A 20,587-nucleotide genomic window follows, 5' to 3' on the forward strand; every position below is an offset into this window, starting at 1 on the left:
TCCTTTAGTAATAGGAAGTATATTTATATAGCTTAAAATGCATTCAGTTTGAAACTGGATTTCTTTAATACAGGTGCTGGAATACTTACTGTGGGCCAGTATATGTATGGAATCATCCATTCCACTCTTATCTGTACATTACTTGACGTGGAGAGCCACCCTGTATACTGCAGTTTCTCAGTGTTATTTTGATTGTCAAGCCAGCATTCATGGAGAGGTATCCTGATTTATCATATATAGTATTTCAGATGCAATCAAGTGGGAAATAAATATTTGTTTAAAGATTCCTGCTTATTATCAGATCATATGTGTTTAGAGTTCTGCGCATATTCCAAAATTTAACTGCAAAGTGGAGGTGTGTTTCAACATGTAAATGAGTAATCAATTCAAAGTTAAATACAATAGTACTTTTAATATAATCATAGTCATAGACTTTTAGCATTAAGTAGTGGCTAGCCCCCATGCATATATACGAAAAGTATTTTGCTAAGGTTTTCTTTTCCTTTTCAATTGTTGTTTATGACCTGGCTTTCATTGTAGCTCTTTGCAGTTGTCTGAATTTAAGAATGATGTGATTCTAAAATTAAATACCAACATACAGAGTATGAAATGAGTATAATATTTTTTTCAATACTTTGGACAGATATTTGCTCGCCGTGGTCTGATTAAAATTGATGAACTGAAGCAATTGGAAAATACCAGTTCTTCTTTGGAAAATTCAGAGACAAAACGGGTTTTTAGAGAGGCCACTCTAAAGGTATCATTCTGTAATTCATTATAAGTGGGTAGAGTAGTTACAATCTCTATGAAAAGAACACAACACAGTTATTTACTTTCTTTTTTCTTTGTCTCAGATGTCAGTAATGATTTTCAAGAGAGCAGTATATGAATCCAGAAGAAAACCAAAAAGCTTCTTTCGACCTAAGTTAAGAGTTAGCCTGAAAGAAGCACAAAATGTAAGTCTAATATTTTGTGTAGTCCTTCTCTTTGTTTATGATTTGCATGTGATGAATATGTGATATAATTCTGCGTAATACACATGGTGCTATTCACAAGAAGAAAGTTTTACTTTTTCAGTTTCATAGGTAACATAACTTTATTAAAAGTCAGGACAAACTTGAAAGGAGAGAAGGTGTTGTAATTATTACTTTAGAAAATACTGATTTTGCTAGTGCTTTTTTTCCTTTAGCTATAAAAAAAAAGAGAAATCTTGTTCAAATTCATACTAAGTATATCAGAGTCCTGAGTTTGCCCTGCTGTGTTAAGTTACTGTGAAGATAAAGGCGTACTGTGGAAAAAAGTTACTGTGTTTTTAAATGTTTTTGTACTTGAATTGGAGAACTCTCTTAGGTCTTGAGAGACTGTTTTTGAAGGCCACTTACTTTTTCTGCAAGGTACTGTGAATTAGAGAAAGGCATCCAGGATACATAGTAGACTTTGAGGAAATTCCTTACTTCCTTAAAATTTCTGTTTCCCTGTGTTCTTTACAGCCAGTATCAAAAAGGAGCGATCCATTTTATTATAAATAATCAAAGAAAATGCTTCTTTTGTGTGAGTGCATTGTCCCTTTTTTGGTCAGCATGGAGACTTTAATATTTCAAACTTCAGTAGTTAAGTTTATCTTTATGCCATTATGCTACTCTGTGGGTTTGTAACGGTTATGCATCTTACTTGGATTGTATCATCCATTTTTGGTCATAGGTCAGTAGGTCTTTTGAATTCAACACCTTTCCTAGGTGCAGGACTGCACTCTGCCAGTGCTTGGTCACCTTCCCAGTGAAAAAGTGTTTTCTGATATTTAGAGGGAACCTCAAATGTTACAGTTTGTGCCCCTTGCCTCTGGTCCTGTCACTGGGCACCACTGAGAAGAGCCTGGATCTGACCTCTGTGTACCCTCCTTCCGGGTATTTACATACGTTGATGGATCCACCTGAGCTTTCTCTTCTCCAGGCTGAATAGTCCCATCTCTCTCAGCCTCTCCTCATAGGAGAGATGCTCCAGTTCCTTAAACATCTTGGAGGCCCTTTGTTGGACTCTCTCCAGTATAACTGTGTCTCTCACTGGGGAGCCCAGAACCGGACCCAGTATGCCAGGTGTGGCCTCACTGGTAGAGGGGAAGGATCCCCTCCCTTGACCTGCTGGCTGTACTTTGTCTAATGCAGTCCAGGGTACTGTGAGCCTTTTTTGCTGCAAGGACACGCTGCTGGCTCATGTTCAACTTGCTGTCCACCAGGACCCCCGAGTCCTTTTCTGCCAAGCTGCTTTCCAGCTGGGTGGCCCCCCAGCATGTGCTGGTGTATAGGTTTGTTTCTTCCCAAGTGCAGGTCTTTGCACTTCTCCTTGTTGAATGTCATGAGGTTCCTATCAACCTGTCGAGGTCCCTCTGGATGGCAGCGTGACCCTCTGGTGTATCAGCTGCTCCTCCCAGTTTTGTGTCATCTGCAAACTTGCTGGGGGCTATGGGAGGCAGTGCCAAAGGCCTTACTGAAGTATAGGTAGACAACATCCACTGTTCTCCCCTAATCGACCATGCAAGTGATTTTGACATAGAAGCATATGAAGTTGGTGAAGCATGATTTCCCTTTGTGAATCCATGCTGACTACTTCTGATGGTTTTGTTTTCCTTCGTGTGCCTCAAAATGGTTTCCAGGATTAGCTGCTCCGTCAGGATCCAAAATGAAATATATTTTGTGTTTACTTTTACTATAGTCCCAGCAGAAACAGTTCCTCTTTCTTTGGAAAAGACAGATAGCTATCGTATTGATGAGGCTCACTCATTATGTAAGTTTTTTGAAAACAAAAATAACCCTTTAGCTTTATTACTCTAAATGCTGTCAGATATTGTACAGATCAGTCTTTTTTTTTCATCAGGTACATATCTGAGCTTGTCTGTAAGTATTACTTTGGAAGCTAAAATAAAGGATGAGGATCCAGCAAAGCAAGAAGGAAATTCCCAAATTTTTGCCTAGTTAAATGTGCCTAGAAACCTGTCTAAAGGGGTTTTATTTGGGAAAGTGCTGAATAAATAGAACTGAAATGTTGATGGATTATGAGCAACGCTTTAAAGTACTGTATCTCTGATTTACTTTGGTAGTGGTTTGGTAACCACGTAAACAGAACATTGAAATAAAATTTTAAAATATTTTCTTATATAGATTTCTGATTTCTTAGCTGTCAATAGTGCAAATATATTTTTGTGTGTTCTGTCTTGTACTTTTATGTTATGCTGTTTGAAATGTGCAAGTGGGGGAATATAACTGTTCTACTTTCACTGTAGTGCTGAGCATCCTGATCTTTTTCTGATTTTCTGCAAAGCGTGTAGAACTTGGCTCCTTATGGTCAAGTCTGTATCATTATAAGGAGAAATCTGGGTGGCTTTAAACTAAATGGCTTAGTACTCAGTCATAATTTCTATTGTATTGTTTTCTAAGTGAAATACCATGCAGCAGTGCATCTGGTTGCTATGAAATTATGGCACTTCTTAAGTACCGTGCTCACTTAGCATGAGGCCTTGCTATGCCTTTGAAGCATGAAATTTATAACAACAATATATTTTACAGTATATTATTTTCTGTTTTAAATGGGTACTTACTTTCTAATGGACAACTGTTTTGAAAGACATCTTGCTTTACTCTGACTCGGTTTAGATATTACAAGGCTTACATTACTTTTTCTTACTCAGTTGCCATGGCCTCGCACTGCTACTGAACAGCTGCTGACAGACATGTTTGATGGTGTTGCAGCTCAGTTCCTTGCCATCTTGGAAGCTTTGTCTGATAGTAGCAGGCGTGTGTTGCACCCTGCTCCACCTGTTCCTGATGAAATTGAAATTCGTGACGTCATTTCGGAGCTTTTTTTTGCAGGCCTGGAAATCCTCTCAGGTAACAGCATAAAGAAGCAAAAAGAGTGTTGGTGAGGAGACCAGACCTCCATTTTATTATTTTTTTCTTTGCTATAGAAGAGAGAACTTGCCTAAAGGCATATGTTTCATTTCTAACAATAGCACCTGTAAAAGCAGGCAATCTTTCTTATCTTCATAAAATTTAAGATAAAAATCTGGGTTGATCTCTGTGGTCTATTATATCAGAAAAAATCTACAGTAACTTACACATGTCTTTTCTGAATACGGTGGAGTTCAATTCCTTCATAGCAGCCCATAGGGTGCTGTGCGTTGGATTTGTGGCTAAAACAGTGTTGATAAATACCAGTGTTCTGGCTATTGCTGAGCAGTGCTTGCAGAGCATCAAGGCTGTCTCTCCAACCCTCCTCCCTGCCAAGGCCAGTAGGAGGTTGGGAGAGGACATAGCTGGGACAGCTGACCCGAACTCATCGAACGGCTCTTCCGTGCCATATGATGTCGTGCTCAGCAATAAAACCTGGGGCTAAGGGAGAGGATGGGGGACTTTACTGGTTATGGCATTTGTCTTCCCAAGCAACCGCTGCATGTTCCAAGGCCCTGCTTTTCAGGAAGTGGCAGGATATCTGCCTGCCTATGGGAAACAGTGAATTAATTCCTTTTTTGCTTTGCTTGCACACACAGCTTTTGCTTTTTTTTGTTAAACTGCCTTTATTGCAACCTAAGAGCTTTTCTACCTTATTTTCTCCCTCTGCCCTGTTGAGGAGGGGGAGTGAGAGAGTAGCTGGGTGCGGGTCTGGAAGCTGGGCAAGGTCAACATACCATGGTGTTTCATGTATTTTTTCAAAAAAATCACTCAAAGTTAGATTTCAAAACTTGAGAAAAACATTGGACTTGGTTCCTTCCAAACCTTTTTTGCTGGGCTCTGGACTGAATATAGCTATAGGTATACAGATATTTTGTTAATAAAAGAATACATAGAGACTAAATACACTTAAGAATCATATTTCCTTGATATGATTACTGGCTAATTGGAATGTGACAAGTCAAATACAATATAAACTGATTTAACGAATTGTCTTTATTGAAGGTGGAGTAAGCAGTACTGGTATTCAAGGAAGTGATTGCACTGATAATTTTGGTATAATTAATGCATCATCAACCCTTCTGCAGTTGATACTAACAGGTAAACTAGCTTTGAATTTTCAAAGGATTCTGTGCCTGGTGGTGCAAATGCTTGGTGAGGAGAATTCATTTTCACGTTAGTAGCAGTTCTGTGTATAAAGGGACTATAAAATGCTGTCCTGACTGCGTGAGAAATGCTTGTTTATACATATAATATTAAGGCATTCAAAAGGGGCTATGTACAGATATCGTTACGATTTTCTTAACACAAGTATTATTTAAATAGCATATAGTAATATATGGATATTGTAATCACATAATGTTCAGCATAGCAGTTCATCTAGATGTGTTAATGCACCTAAACAATCATTTAAAGGCCAAATTCTGCAATAATGTCCTGGTACATTCTTATGGAGGAGAAGTGGGATGCAGTAACAGAAGGACTATCATACGCTTGTTGAGATCCTCGGACCAATCATTGTGCTGCTTTGGAAAATAACAGCTGTCTATTACTAAGTTAATATTGCTAATTGAGTGACCATGTGGCCAAGTGATATGGCAATGATTATGGCATATTCTTAGGACTGCAGAACACTGCTGACTATATTAGCGAAGTCACTTGCTTAAAGTTCCAAGGACCAGGAAATCCCTTTTCTGTCTTACTGTGGTTTGGATAAACTTGAAGAGTGAGAAAATAGACTCCCTATATGTACATGCACATTTTCTGATAAAGTAATGAGAAATGCTCATGTAACTTGCAAAAAAAGTTCATGTTTTTATGCTTTTTTAAAATCCCAATTTCTGGTAAGAAGGGCATTATGGGGTGATATCCAGATTTAAGATCTTTCTGCAACAGGAAGGACTAGATCCTGGATATCCTTTACACAGCTACATTAATATCAATAATAGTACAGCCTCTTTGGAATGTAACAGGACATTACCGATGCATCATTAAAGTAGTATGTAAGCATAAACATTACAGCAAAATAATAAAGCTATTGTGTCATGTAGAACTATTAAAACATCCTTCAAGATTATGCTTACTGTTCAAAAACGTGTGGAGTTTTATCTTTGTATTTATCAGTACCCAAATTATTAAATTAAATTAAACTTAAATTAAAATTCTGAATATACATATATATATATATATAAAAACAGATAAAATATTTTTGTCATCACTGCAGGAGAAAAGAGGGTGTCTGGAGATGCTGCTGTGAAATTCATAAAATTGGCTTTCAGCTATGAAGAGTGGGACGTGTTTGATTCTGCTGTTGAATTTGTTGTTAATTTTCTTCAGGTAATCCGGATGCTATTTAGACATTCTTTGTGTAGTCTTTTCCTATGAGCGTAAGGAAGAGTCAAAGTACATATTTTTAAGACAAATTTCTGTTGTTTTTTTCTCTCAATTAGGCTCAAGATGACCCAACATGGAAGAAAGCTGAAATGGAAGTCAAACTTCTTACACTGATGCAACCTTTACTATTTCCAAGGAAATTTAAACGTGGTTTTTCTACTAGTGAAAATAATACCAAAGAAGCTAGGATGCCTCATGATTCTGAAAAGAAGCAAACATTTAGAAGTGGGTGTTGTTCAGTTATAGCTTTGTTTGCATTTCAAATATTTTTTCAGCAAGAAATTTTGTTTATTATTTAAAAACTATGTAATATGGTGCATGCAGTATTCTATGACAAAAACTAGCAACTGAGAAACTGACACCTATTGAATTTTGTCCAGTTTTCATTTGCTAAAACATAACTTCATACCATTTCCCTCAAGTATGAAAATGCCTGATGTATGTTAAACATACATCAAGTTATATGCACAGAAGTAAAATGAACGGATGTTTTCAGACAGGTTTTCAGGAAACAAGTGAAACAGACATGTTTGACTTATGTAAAATTTCTTGATAGCGAAGCAAAAAAAACTTGTTAAAGCAACTGTAATTTAATTCTATGACATTCCAAAAAACTGCAAATATCTTGAAAACTTTGTTTCCAAAAATAGAAATGCTCACTTTTCACAGAAGTGAATAAATTTGGGAATATCTGTCCCCTTTGTATTTACTGTTTATTAGACCATATTATCTGTTGGCATAAATTGGTAAGTCAGTTCACTCAGATGTTATCAAACATAGGTTTGTAACTAGAAATAATGTCTTGCCTTGCCTTTTCTTTCTTTTCTATAAACAATGAATGCAGACAATTCCCTAAAGCATGGAGAACCTTCTCATGATCTTATTACTTTGGCAGCAACAGTGTTTTCCTATGTCTCCACATCTAAGCAGGTAATACCAGAATTAGAGACATTTCTTCTCAATGACTTGCTTAATCTGTAATGAATGCATATAAGTGAAGACCAAAGGAATCAGTTGCATGATTAATAAACTTCAAGAATATAAAAAAATGTACTTATGAAATGTGATCAATTTCTGTTGGTTTTTTAAAATATTTGTTTCTTTTTTTTTTTGTTGGTGCTATGTAATCAGGCTACTTTAAAAATGTTTAATTGATACTAAATCTATTTGGAAGACCATAGGGCTAATTGCACATTTCAGTTAATCAAGCAGAGATTGAATTTCTTTAAGTATATTACTTTTAGGTGGGCAAATACACTCAGCTTTGGAAAACACTTTTGCAATATTTGTAGAAATGGGAGCAGTTACCCTAAGGAATGATAATAGCAGCAGTATGCCTGCAATTTAAGGTAAATTCTCACTGCAAACAAGCAGCAGCAACAACAAAACCATAGAGAGTGGGACTTTTGGTGCTGAAGTCTCTAATACAGAATAATCCCATTATATATCTGATGGCTTATTCCCAGAGTAACCACTTTTAGCTTACTTGCTCAAACTGAGATTTCTCTTAATGTGCTACTGTGAGGGGAAAAAAATTACAGTGCAATGTCTCCACTAGCATTTACGTTAAAATAGTTTGTGATCCAAAAGGCTAATGAAAAATTTTCCTTAGTAAAAAAAACCCCTGTTCTCCTAACATGGCATACATTTTAACTGCAAAATTTATTTTAGATATAACTTGAATATTGCCCCAGTTTGTGTAGCTGGGGCACACACATTTTTAGCTTTAGTGTAATATTTTCAGTCAAAATATCTTGCCTGTGAGGAGTTATACCTTTAGATAGCATGATTTGTCAGCTTTTTGACGTGACCGCTGTATCATGGAGACAGGTTACTTGGATTTAAACTCTTCTGGTTCTTCTATGCTTTCCCACAAATCTCCTCGGTACCTAATCTGTCCCGGGAAGAAGGATGAATTCTCCCCTGATTAACAGAGAATTCACTGATGGTGAAGTTACATGATATAGCTGAGCCAATCTAACAGCTTGCTGCCACAAAATAAGTGGCAGAAGTCATCTTGATTTACTTCTTTTTTCTGTCTTTCTCCCCCCACTTCTCAATATCTCTGAAATCTTATATGCATACGAGTATACAGATAGTGTGGATATAGCAGGCTTGAGTTTCATTGCACCTGAGATACTGGTCCAACTCTGGTATAAATGGGGATAAAGATGTGTACTGATCCTTAATCACTCTTCAGAATGTGTTTAACACAGTGTAGACAGACTCTATTGCCTTTTAAAATGTATTAATTAGGAGGTTAACTGAACAGAGTTTTGAATTTGATAATTATTCTTTTCACAAGATGCAGATATGTTTTAAGTTTTCTTTCAGTTGTTAGATACTCCACTCCAACCTTTTTTCCACTTGTTAAAGCTGTTCACTGTTCCCTCACCTGAGATGCACCAACAACCCATGGAAGTACTCTGTCAATGCAAAATGAAACCTAGTAATTTAGATCATCTTCTGCAAATATTTAAATACTGCAATAAAAAAAAATTAATAAAAAACCCCCAATCTGTTAAATTGCATTACTTAGTCTCCCCAGGATGTATAGATTATTCTAGCATTTCAAAGCTAGTTAATTTGCTTGTCTCTCCCATGTAATTTTCATCTCACTGCTCTCCTTGTATGTGTTACTTTAAAGAGCTTGACAATAAAAAAAAAAAAGAAAAAAACCAATCCACCACTAAACCCACTTGTATTGTTGGGAGAAGAAAAGCTTAGGTGATCTGCCAGAAATTACTTAAAAAAAAAAAAAAAAAAATTTCTTAAGCTTTCAAAATATTGTCATCCCTCATAAGGAAGTTAAACATGAAAAGGGTTTATTTACTTCGGAAAATTTTGAGACTGTTTATATATGGAGTGTTTATATACATACCTGTTTCTACAAATACATTGTTTTTTTCTTTCCAGAATATCCAACCTGACAAAGAAATACTTGTTGATGTACTAATGTTTTTGTGGCAGAGGTGTAAAACAGGACTTAAGCGAATCCAAATGAGTGGAAGTGACTACTTAAAATACATCCACAAATACAAAGCTTACCAAGTACTCCTTTATTTTAATGTATCTCTCAATATGAATGCAGTCTGTTCTAGTAAAGCCAAGATAAAATATTGGTATCCAGTCTAAGTACATTTTCTTATGGTAAAATGCAGATAAATCTTCACTGAAAATGAGAATTGTATATACACTTTGAACACACTGTGCTCCCATATGCCAGTATCAAAATATCTCTGAGCCTTTTCCCAGTAAAGTAATCTGTTCTCTTCCACTGGGCCATGGTGGAAAGAAGCTAAAATAGTGAAAGCATTCAGGCATGAACTAAGAAGAAGCATTTGGTGTGTTGTGGTGGAAAATATTAATATATTTCAAGAAAGTTTCCTAGGTCAGTTGAAGGAAGTGGCAAAAATCTCACAGCTTAAGAGAAGGGGGCTGGGGGTCAATGGTATTTGGCCCACTGGATAGAGCCCCAGCCTTACCTTGAGCTTTTTCTGAGACTGTAGAGGCTCTTGGTGCAATGCAGTCTTCTGAAGGATAATTTACACTAGTTTCTCTGGGCTGCCACTTGATGCTAACCAAACAGTTGCTGGAGGAGTTAATTTTGTGGCCCTGATCCCAATAGTAAAATTGTTCAGAGATTCCCCAGAACATAGTGTATGGTTACTTTCCTCTGTGTGTGGCACAGGAGCATTCTTTTTTTATAGTGTTTAAGTGGGAAGATATGGGAATAAATGAGAGGCAAATGATCAAATCTGCTGGAAGGCTTACCACACTATGACAAGTGTCACTCTGCATCTTAGTCTGGTGGCACTCAGAAAAAGAAGGCAAATCCAAGAAAGGGTTTGCGTCCATGTTTACCAATCTTTTTAAACAATTTTGAGTGCAAAACCCTATCTACCTCTGTAATACATAAATATCTTCCAAAAATTTGTCTTGATTCTTTCTTTCCCCTCCCCCCATTTTTAGTGGATTCATGTACTCTGGATAATAAATGAAGTAATTCAGAAGAGCAGTATAGCAGACACTAATGTTGTAATGCTGGCAGAGATAACCTTACATCTAGCTGCAATATTGGAAAACATAGCTGATTCTACAAGTAAATCTCAGAAAAAAGCAGGTAAACCTTTCAACAAAATTTAGTTTTCTTTCAAGAATGACTTTCAAGATTAGAACTTTTCCAAGTTGAAAACTTTGACCGATAAACATATTCAAAAATTATTGTAAAGAGATTGAAAGTAAAATGGATTTCTTTTGCGCACACAATTTCATCCACAATCAGAGCTAATGAAACCTGGTTTTCAAAGGATTTATGCCTTATTTCCGTATGTTTCCAGTTCTACTGAATTAACCCTATTTTGAATCGCATCTTTTATGACTCTCCCTCCTCAGAGGTCTTCTACATGTCTTTTAGCCCCTTCAGACTAGCTTCAGATCACTCGTGTATTCTCTGAATATTGGCTAGGCAGAGGGCAGTATGAGCTGCAGCTCATTTAGAGCATTCAAGTGGTGGTTGACTAGTGGCAGGCCAAACAGAAGAGGGAAATAGTGAGGTCATACTGAAGCTTTTGCTTTTATTGGGTTATTACTTTGGATGTCTTGTCTACACAAGTTTTGATTTTTGTATAAGAATTCAATTGTCTTTGTATTTGAACTTAAGTTGGCTGACATTCTTGAGATATAATGCAATTACAATCATATTAAACAAATTTCCTTCCAAAACCTGTCTAATGCTGTAAAATATTAATATTTAGACATACTTTTAAAAGTTCTCTGTTGTTGTGGATGTAGCATCTTGAAATATGAATCATAGTTCTCATAAATGTTTTACAGTAACCAGAGAGTAGATTTTAAGGACCTTTTTAGAGCATATCTAGGAACAGAAGAAAATGACAATACCTTTTGCTCTTTTGAAAGTAAGAAAATCTTGGAATGCTGCTGTTCATTATAAAGGTAGAGCAGGTATTGTTTTCTGTGATGTTATGAAAATCATATTGTTCTGACGGAGATTGGATGAAACCTCGTAACATCACTGCTATTCTTTTTCATTCATTTTAAATATGTCGTCTTGGAGGAAAAAAGCTGAATAGGTAGGAGCCATTGGTCAAAACAGGCTGATAAAGAGCCAGTCAAGCACATGTTTATGCTGAGAAGAGTCTGCTTACTGAATGAATACTGTACACATTTTCTTATTTATGAGAAAGAGACAGTGAACAAGCAGAAATAAACAGACAAAAGTGGTACAAGGAGTACAGGAGTGACTAGAAGGATGTCCCTCTCAAAGGGCAAAAAATGAATTTATTTTGGTGAAAAAATAAAATGTTGATGGGCTAGAGTGCTGTAACAAAGAACAAAGAAACTGCTTCCTCTTGTTTTGGAAAGGAAGGATGGTTCTGGATGCATTTTTTGTAAATGAAAATAATTTAAACAATCCAAACGAATGTTAAAAGGGTGAGAATACCCCTTCAAGGAGTATTAAATTGAGAAAGTATATATCACAAAAATATAACCTCACATATTTAAAAATTCTTCTGTAAGTTAAATTAGCATTAAACCCACTGCGAATTAGACAACAGTAGATTTGAATTGATTTAAAAATGGAAAACTGATATGAATGCTACAACAATGTGAGGAACTACAAAATGAGACCAAGTTTCATTGGCTTGGATATAATATTGCTGTGAAATATAGGGTACATTTAAAAATATTATGTTATTGGATAACTATATACTGAATTAGTATAATTGTACATATGTAGCTATTGTGTTTAAACCCTGAAAAGCTTTGCAAGGAACAATATCATTACTTCTCATAGTCAAGTACTGCAGAACTGAATTATTGCCAGACTCTTAAGTTAGTAGTAGAGCTAATCAAACAGTACAAAATTTTGTGAGTACATTTCATTTTCACTTTCTGATTTTCTTCCTATAAAAAAGGAAAAAGAAGTGCCTTAGTCTTGCAAGATGAAACCTGTGATGTGCCTGAAATACTGATGGTAATGTGTAATTTGTTTTCATTAATACAGTGGTTTTTGAATAGCATAAGAACATTTATTTCTGCCTGAAGCTTTTCATACAATTTTGCATTTAGCTTTATAAAGCTGAAATGTTTCACACAATCATGCTAGTGCAGAGGAAAAAAACAAAGATATTTTTTCAAATGAAATAAAGTCTGAGAATTTTCCTGTAGTCTTCCATATCACAGACTACTAAAAAAAGAAGTTTTATTCGAAACATTTTTTATGGTGCAGTCATACTGATTTCCACTGTACACTCGTTTTTATGCCAGTGTGTAGTACCAGCTTTACATGGTTTAATAGCACATTTTTTTAAAGATTGTACAAACTTTAGTCCCTTCTTCATTTAGGAAAATATTTTGGCTTGTGCTTTTGTTTTTTTGGTTTTGCAAGGGTGATGTGGAATAGATGGAACATCCTGAGTGTCCTTGCTTTGTTCAGTGTGTTCACTGACTTTTCAGAAAAGTCCAATCAAATAGTTCAAAATTACTTACTAAAACACATTAAGAAGAAAAGACATACATTAGCCTGAGGAGTCAGGAATTTTGTCAATGATATATGTCTTAATGCTTGCACACATGGAGGAGCTTTAATTCAGTGACAGTCTACTTAAAGGTGGTGTTTTCTGAAAAATCAATGTTTTCTTAACAGCATCTAATGGAACACTGAAAAACTGCTTGTGAAAAATACTGTGTTTGTCAACTTAATTCTCTAAGTTCAGTTTCATTCTGCTGTAAGCTAACTCTTTGAGTTAGTAAATTGTTTTTTGAGAGCTGAAGGAAAATCGGTCCTAAATTAATAAAAAACAACTTGAAATTTAAAACAGTGATATTAGTACATGAAAGCACAGGGAACAGTGCCTGTGTAAAGATTATTTGACAGTGTTTAAACTGCAACAGTTAAAAATAATAGCACTTTATTTTTTTTAGTCCGTATTATAGCTTTTAATGCTGTTATCTAATAAAACATGTTTCTGTGTATTTTCATGTCAGAAAAGTCCTACAGAACAATTACAAGTTGCTTATGAAAGTCTTGAAAATGCAATTAATGGAATGAACACATCTCGCTCAATGACCCTTCTACCAGATGGAAAGTCAATATTTGACAACTGCTGTACAAAGGTAAGGTCTACAAAAGGCTAGGCTGCAACAAAATCGATAAATAATATATTGGATTTTGATGATACGACTCATATTTTCTTCATACTTAGAAATCTTAGCATTATCAAATGTACCTCATCTTCCTGCCCCATGAAAGAAGAGAATAGAAAAAAAATCTGTGTAGCAGAAATAGCATTTTTCTCTTTCAGTGTTAAACTATGAACTCCTTTAGGTTTTCTTTGCCATTTCCTTTTGGAAAGAATTATAATTTGTATCTTTCTCCAACAAAATAAAAGCAGAAGTCCTTTTCATATTTATTGCTTGCAACTGTTTATTATTAAAATTAATTTGTTGTTGAGGGGAGTTCAGAATTTCTAAATATTATCATTCTACACCAATATGATCTTTGTTTTGTGGACTGGTAACATAATAAAAGATTTTTCTGCAGTTTTATATTTATTATTAATCCATTTTCCTATTGATTCTCAGGTTTTGTCTAGTTTTCTTTGTCCATTATCCATGCTTTCTCTGTCTAGTCATTCTCCTTCCTTCCATGCTTTTTTGAATGACTGCATATTACAGATATGACAAATGTCAGTGTTTAATTTACTGAAATAATAATATCAGTGTCCAGACAAATGCAGTAAGCTAAGTAATAAAAGTTTGTGTTTGCTTAATTGCCACTTCCTATTTATTAGGTGGACTCAAATGATCAGAATTTGAATTCTGTTTTGGGTTGTGCTAATGATGAGACAGGAACAGGTAATGGTTTTTTAATGGATTTACACTTGGAGCTCATTCAGGCCCAACATCGAGTAGCTGTGAAACTTCTTAAAATGATGCAAGGTAGGTTTCGGTAAAACTAAATGGTCTTCATAGCCTGATTAGAGTCTTCTGTTAATATATTTTGTAATGCTAAGAAAAAAAAAAAAAGAGTATCTACTTTCTGAGGAGGAGCTGATGTTGAGCAGTTTCTATGTCACGTACAGACAAAAATAATGTACTGAATTTGCAGAATTTAGATTTACCACATGGTACTAACCTCTCTCAACTAATGAGAGTTAAGCTTTGCTAACAACTATTGAATTTGATTCTTAGACAGTTTGTTGTGGTATTTCAGTTATAATATTAACTGTTACAGTGCCAGTGAGGGAGAATTGGGGGATGCTCTGCAAATTTTTTTTTCTGTAATTCTGGTTTTCTCTCTGGAGAATGACTTGAATAATTTATTCAATGCTCTTCGTAATCTGAATTTCTACTCCTGTGAAGTTGTCCTTAGCTCTTCCCAGTCTGCAGATATTCTACTCTTGCCAAACGCCTTCTGAAGAAACTCTAGTTGGTCTCCCATTCCTAGTGTTTAGGTTTTTTCAAATTAAAAGCTAGTATTAGTTTGACACTGTGGAGCTCCCCTGTGCGCTGCTCCCTATGATCAAACAAGATCCCTCTTTTCCTGTGATGTTAGTGTAACTGCTAAAGATGTTGGAGCATGAAGGTGGAATATTTTTAGTGGCATGATCAGTCCAAGAGTTTCTCCTTAAACCAAAGCAAAGAACATGGGATGGAGCAGAGCTTTACTACAAAACTACATGTTAACTCCTCTCACTGAAATTTTCTCAATAGCACTATCAGAATGAATAACTCAGGATTTCCTTCACGCATAGGTGCTCAAAAGGATGACGGAAATCTTAAGTCTGGCAAGTCTCATGTGAAGAATAGTAAAAATTTCCATTATTTAACAGGTAAGGCTTATTAATTAAGATTTTAGAAGTATAATAAATTGTTGCTGCTGTTTTATAAATGTCTTAAAATATCTATTTTACAGAGGCACTTATAATGAGAAAAATAAAAAAGAATAAGCTATCCAGAGCAATCTTTTTGATGCAAAAGGCTGCACAGAAGTTCCCTGACGAGTTAACCACTTCTTCCCAAAGGCAGCTACTGGAGGTAATAAAAAAAACTTATGGTAGAAATTCTTTCTTATTATCATAGTTTTACATATTCTGTAGAATTAAAACTTGGATTACTCCTTATAAAAAGAAGTAAAAATGGAAGGAACTTGAGGGACATTGGGTGTTTGTAACTTCTGTTGTCAAATTTTCCCTGAGAATTTTCATTATGAAGAAAGACTGAAGTAACTTAAAACAAGGAAAGAGTATAGCCCCAAATTTTGTGTATACATGCAGATTGTAGGAAACCTGAAAGTAGATATGATCTTTCTTTTTATGCTTAATTAGCTAGAATTTGCAGTTATGAACCTATGCCTTGCCAAAATGTAATGCAGATTTCCTTCTCTCCATTTCAACCTTCAACATCCTTTGTTTTCTGAGACCTGTAAGAGTCTTAGATTACTTTGGCTGGTGATGATGACATGGGCTTCATTTTATTCTTACTAGATAAACAGTTTAGAAGTTGGAGATTTTGGAATTTATTGAGGCTAAAAGTAAATTCTTCACAGGCTCATTTTGAAGTCTTTTGAAATCAATGGGAGTCTTTCCATTGAGCTTTGTACCAGCATCTTCCATGCGAATTGCCTTCTTATCAGCGGGGCATAAAATTTCTTTATGGTCTGTACAACAGATAACAGAATCTGCAATTGTCACTATGTAATATATGAAAAAGTATTTTAAACAAGAAGTTACTAGACATTGTTTTTAAGTGCTACAAATTTGGAAGCATGATAATTAACACATGTATCTTTTATGTCAGAAGAATGCAAAAACTGGGTCAGAAAAGACATACTAAAAATCTCACATATTTGTAAACCACTAAAAATCTCATATATTTGTAAAATATGTGGTATTTATGAATATAAGATGTAGTGATATGGTATGAAAGTTGGAACTGGAGTGAAGACTTACAAGCAATTCCCAAGAAATGTGTGGTTATCCCAAACAAACATTTGCAGAGGCCTTATACTGACCTTCATTATATTTTAATTCTGTGCACTTTTCACAGAGAAAGATGTAGGTAAAATAACGTAATATATTTGCAGCCAGTTGCCAGAAAATGTCAGAACGAACTTTGCCTGGACAAACTTAGCATGATCTTTGATATTTGTACTATGATGAAATATTTAATTACATGCTCAATTAATTTTCATCCTTGAGGTGGATGGTGCTCACTTCATGAACAGGGAATCCATACCTTTGTTTTCATGCTTCTGTATAGGGGATTTTGCCTTTTTTATTGTAGAACATCCAAGAAGTCTATACAGAATTACTTGTATCTTCTGGTCTTTTCCATTGTACTCAGCACAATATGATATAAGTCTGTTCTTATTATGCCACAAAATAGGAAATAGGGGGTTTGGGGTTTTTTTTAGGAAACATAAAAATAACCTTTTCTCATGCAGTAAACCACCAGGCAGGTATGGAAGCTTCTGAGTCATATGTGTATACTCATTTATATCACACTACTTAACTACTTGAGCTACTTTGTCCCCTTTATTTATTTATTTTTATTTCTCTCACAGTTTCATTCTTCCTTCCTGTCCTATATGTCTAGTTGGACATCCAGGTCTTTACAGAATTGGGTACACTGGTAGTCCTTGTTGGCCAGCTGTAAAATTGAATTAATGTGATTAAGCTAATTCCACTGGGCAAGTCTGTGGCAGAGGCAGGGATAAAATGTGGGGTTTTTATAGTGACGTTTGGCTTCCTCAGCCATAAGATGATTCTTCTCTTGCAACACTGCCACATATATAATCTCCCAAGTTCTGCAATTAATGAAGTACAGGTCATGCAGTACCACTCTCAGTCACAACACTACCTTTATCCAAACTGGGTTCCATCCTTGCACTAATAAGAAATATGTCCTCAGAGAAGGAGTCCGTAATTCTTTTAATTAAGAATTGTATCATAGTACAGCTTACCATAAAGAAGTACAATTTTTAAGGAAGCAATGAAGTTTCTAATTACTGATTGCAAAAGTTGAATGGTTGTGTGAGGGAAAGAGTCATTCCATATCTATTTATCTTATATCCTTCCTTAAACATTTCTCACTAGGGTGGATGCAACCCTAATCTAAAGGGGGAGGGAGTGGGGTAAAGTGAGGGGCTGTGCAGATGATTCGCTATGTGATGTGATTAAAGCTCTATTAAATCTCAGCTCCCCATCTCACTGCAAATCTATGGCTAGTTTTTGGTCATTTTTGAATGTGAGATACAAGGCTTATTTAATCTGTGATCTGACCCAGTATGGTTGTTCTTACAGCCTTATAAACGTATAAGGACAAAACCAAGGAACTCTTAAGGTGCAAGATTATAGGACTGTCACTGAATAACCACTAACTTGGCATTTTCTTTCCAGTTTATCTGTCAGACTCAGTTTGGCCTAAATCCTTGGTCCACTGTACTAAAAGACTTCAAATAAAAACCCTAGTTGTAGGAATATGTCATCTCTCTTCTCCCAGAAGCATGTAATTTGTCCAAGGCGTCCTCAATCTCTTCATCTCTGGGAGCTGGCCTTTTTGGCTTTGTTTTGCACTGGACAGCTGCCACAAGTAAAGATACAAAAGTACTAAGTTCTTAATGTTAAATTTCCAGGTTAAGTTTCTCTTACCCTGACAACACAAACAAAGTGAAGAAACCTACCCATTTGCCATTCAGTCCAGTAAGAAAAAATGTACCCTGATCTCCAACCAAATGGCCACATAATCACTATGTGGAGGAGGCCCCCACGTTTTTGGAAGACACTAATGGACTGTCAGTCAGCTCTTGGCTCTCTCCAGCTAACCAAGGGAAGTGGCTTAGCCCTACTTTTTCTGGACCTGCGTTCTCCTCCCTTTTCTTTATTTCTGGACTTTATTTCTTTCCTCTGTTTCTGGTGTACAGAAAATTGGTCTAACCACTTCCACAGCTCCTTCAGAAATTCCACAGGTTAGGTGTCCAGCTCTCTCCTAAATAAGAGTTTATCTTTTTTGTTTCTTGTTGGAGCTAATCACTGGTTGACACTAATTGCTGATCAATGTTATTTGTGATCACTCTCTTTTCCTATAGGTCCTTCCAAAATTGGATACGCCTCAGCCCTGCCTCTTTCATATGCAGCTCTGCATTCTGTTTATTGTATATTATGAAATTAATCTGCGTATGTAAGGCGTACACAAAGTACCATTCATCCTCATTTAGGATGTAAGATGATATTAAAATCGATAAAAATTTTCTACACAGCAGTGAATTTTTGTAAGATCATTTTGAAAACCATTTATAAGTGTTAAATCTGTCCGATTGTTATATCTTAATAGTTTTTCCCTTTTGTTTTAATTTAATTCATAGGAAGCACTAACTTTAATTGAGCAAGTTGAAGCTGAACAAAGTGCATTGTATCACAGTATCAAAGCAGCTTTGAGCAGCAAGAAAAAAAGCAGGACTCCTCCTCCTCCTCTATTACTTTCTAGATCACATTGCTCCATGACATTTAAACCAGCCCCATTCTCTTCAGATATTCAGGTAATGTTTTTCATGATGACTGTGTAAGAAATAACTAAACTATACACAAGAGAGCAAAAGTTGTTTCAACAGTGCTTATACCATCACAGTTTTCTCTGTTGTTCTTGGGAATATTATGTTATTCTGACCTAATTAAGTATGCTTTTTTTTTTTCCTATGCAAGTCAATTGTGACTCACTGTTTTGATCTTCACTTTTACATGAAACTTTCTTCATTTCATGCATCATGTTCCTTGGTGCTTCTGTTGTATAACACTTATTTATTCTTCTTGTGAAAAGCTCATTCTCTTGCTTAGGGGCTGACATACTCCTCGTTACCCCCTGAAAAGATGCAAGGCTGTTGCATCATGTGATGCAAGAAAGTATCACACACAAGTGTCTGTTAATGAAGTGCTGAAGTGCCATAGTTCACGTGGAAAAATCGACCTTCTATTGAACACGTAGAATCACAGAACTACTCGGATCATAAGAGATTTTAGGAGAGGTCTCTAGTCCAACCTTCTGTTCAAAGCAGGGTTGGCTGTGAGCTTAGAGACAAGGTTGCTCAGGGCTTTGTCCAGTCAGTTCTGAAAACCTCCAAGGATGGAGACTGAACAGCTTCTCTGGGCAACCTGTTCCAACAGAGCAACTTGTTCATGGAGAACACTTTTTTCCTTACGTACAGTTGGAATCTCTCTTGCTTCAGTTTAGGTCTGTTGTTTTTCATCCTCCTACCATGCACTACTGTGAAAAGCCTGGTTACGTCGTCTTCATCACTTGCTTGCAAGCACTCAAGGGCTCCTGGTAGGTCCCCTGGAGCTACCTCTTCTCCAGGAAGAATAAGCCCAGCTCTCTCAGCCTCTTCTTGCAGGGCTAGTGCTGCAGCTCCTGACCACCTTGGTGGTCCTCTGCTGTAATCACTCTAGTTGTTCAGCATTTCTTGTTAGCATGATGGGGGGCAGGAGGGAAACTGGCTGTGGTATGTAGTCTAATGAGTGCTGAGCAGAGGGGGATAATCACATTTCTCAGTCTCCTAACTGTACCTCTGTTAATACAGTTCAAGATGCTTTTAGGCTGCTTTGCTGCCATGGCACACTGCTGGCTCATGTTCAGCTTGCTGTCTAACATGACCCCCAGATCCTTTTAGTGCTGATCTCTGGCCCATCAGTCCCCAGCCTATATCCTTGCAAGGGATTCTTCCTTCCCAGGTGCAAGACTTTGCATTTGTCCTTGTTAAATTTCATGAGGTTCCTGTGGGCCCATTCCTCTGGGCTCTCCAAGTCCCTCTGAATAGCAATCCTGCCTTCAATGATATTAACTGTTTTCCCTCAATTTGGCATTATCTGCAAACTTGGTGAGTGTGTGCTCACTTTTTTCCTCAGGTCATTGCTAAAGATATTAAACAGGATAGGTCCCAGGATAGTGCCCTGCAGTGCTCTGCTTGTTACTACCCTCCAGGTAGAGTACGAACCATTAACAACTACTCTCTGAGTCTGACCTTCCCAACGTTGTTTTACCCATTTATCTGTTCACCCCCCCATACTGTATCATCCTAACTTGCCTATAAGAATACTGGGAGGGAGTGTTGAAAAAAGTGCCTTGCTAAGGTCAAGGTAAATGGCATCTACTCCTCTCCCCTCTGCAAATCAAGTAATTTTGTCATAGAGGCTAATCATGGTGGTCAGCGATGATTTGCCCTTGGTAAATCC

At 36.3% G+C, this 20,587-nt stretch overlaps 1 protein-coding gene across 1 annotated transcript in view; it reads left to right on the forward strand.

Moving 5' to 3' along the window:
- The window catches only part of CFAP54 (cilia and flagella associated protein 54), a 112,620-nt gene that overhangs the window by 15,727 nt on the left and 76,306 nt on the right, over window positions 1-20,587 (forward strand). Inside the window, exons 6-21 of the mRNA XM_049792263.1 lie at window positions 74-217; window positions 644-757; window positions 855-956; window positions 3,683-3,881; window positions 4,947-5,042; window positions 6,166-6,278; window positions 6,392-6,566; window positions 7,180-7,265; window positions 9,252-9,386; window positions 10,308-10,458; window positions 12,275-12,333; window positions 13,347-13,475; window positions 14,153-14,300; window positions 15,116-15,193; window positions 15,277-15,398; window positions 18,727-18,900. Coding sequence (XP_049648220.1) covers window positions 74-217; window positions 644-757; window positions 855-956; window positions 3,683-3,881; window positions 4,947-5,042; window positions 6,166-6,278; window positions 6,392-6,566; window positions 7,180-7,265; window positions 9,252-9,386; window positions 10,308-10,458; window positions 12,275-12,333; window positions 13,347-13,475; window positions 14,153-14,300; window positions 15,116-15,193; window positions 15,277-15,398; window positions 18,727-18,900 — 2,025 coding nt within the window. The remainder of the gene's footprint in view (window positions 1-73; window positions 218-643; window positions 758-854; window positions 957-3,682; window positions 3,882-4,946; window positions 5,043-6,165; window positions 6,279-6,391; window positions 6,567-7,179; window positions 7,266-9,251; window positions 9,387-10,307; window positions 10,459-12,274; window positions 12,334-13,346; window positions 13,476-14,152; window positions 14,301-15,115; window positions 15,194-15,276; window positions 15,399-18,726; window positions 18,901-20,587) is intronic.

The sequence above is a fragment of the Accipiter gentilis genome, chromosome 34, assembly GCF_929443795.1.
Source record: "Accipiter gentilis chromosome 34, bAccGen1.1, whole genome shotgun sequence".
Classification (NCBI taxonomy): Eukaryota; Metazoa; Chordata; class Aves; order Accipitriformes; family Accipitridae; genus Astur; species Astur gentilis.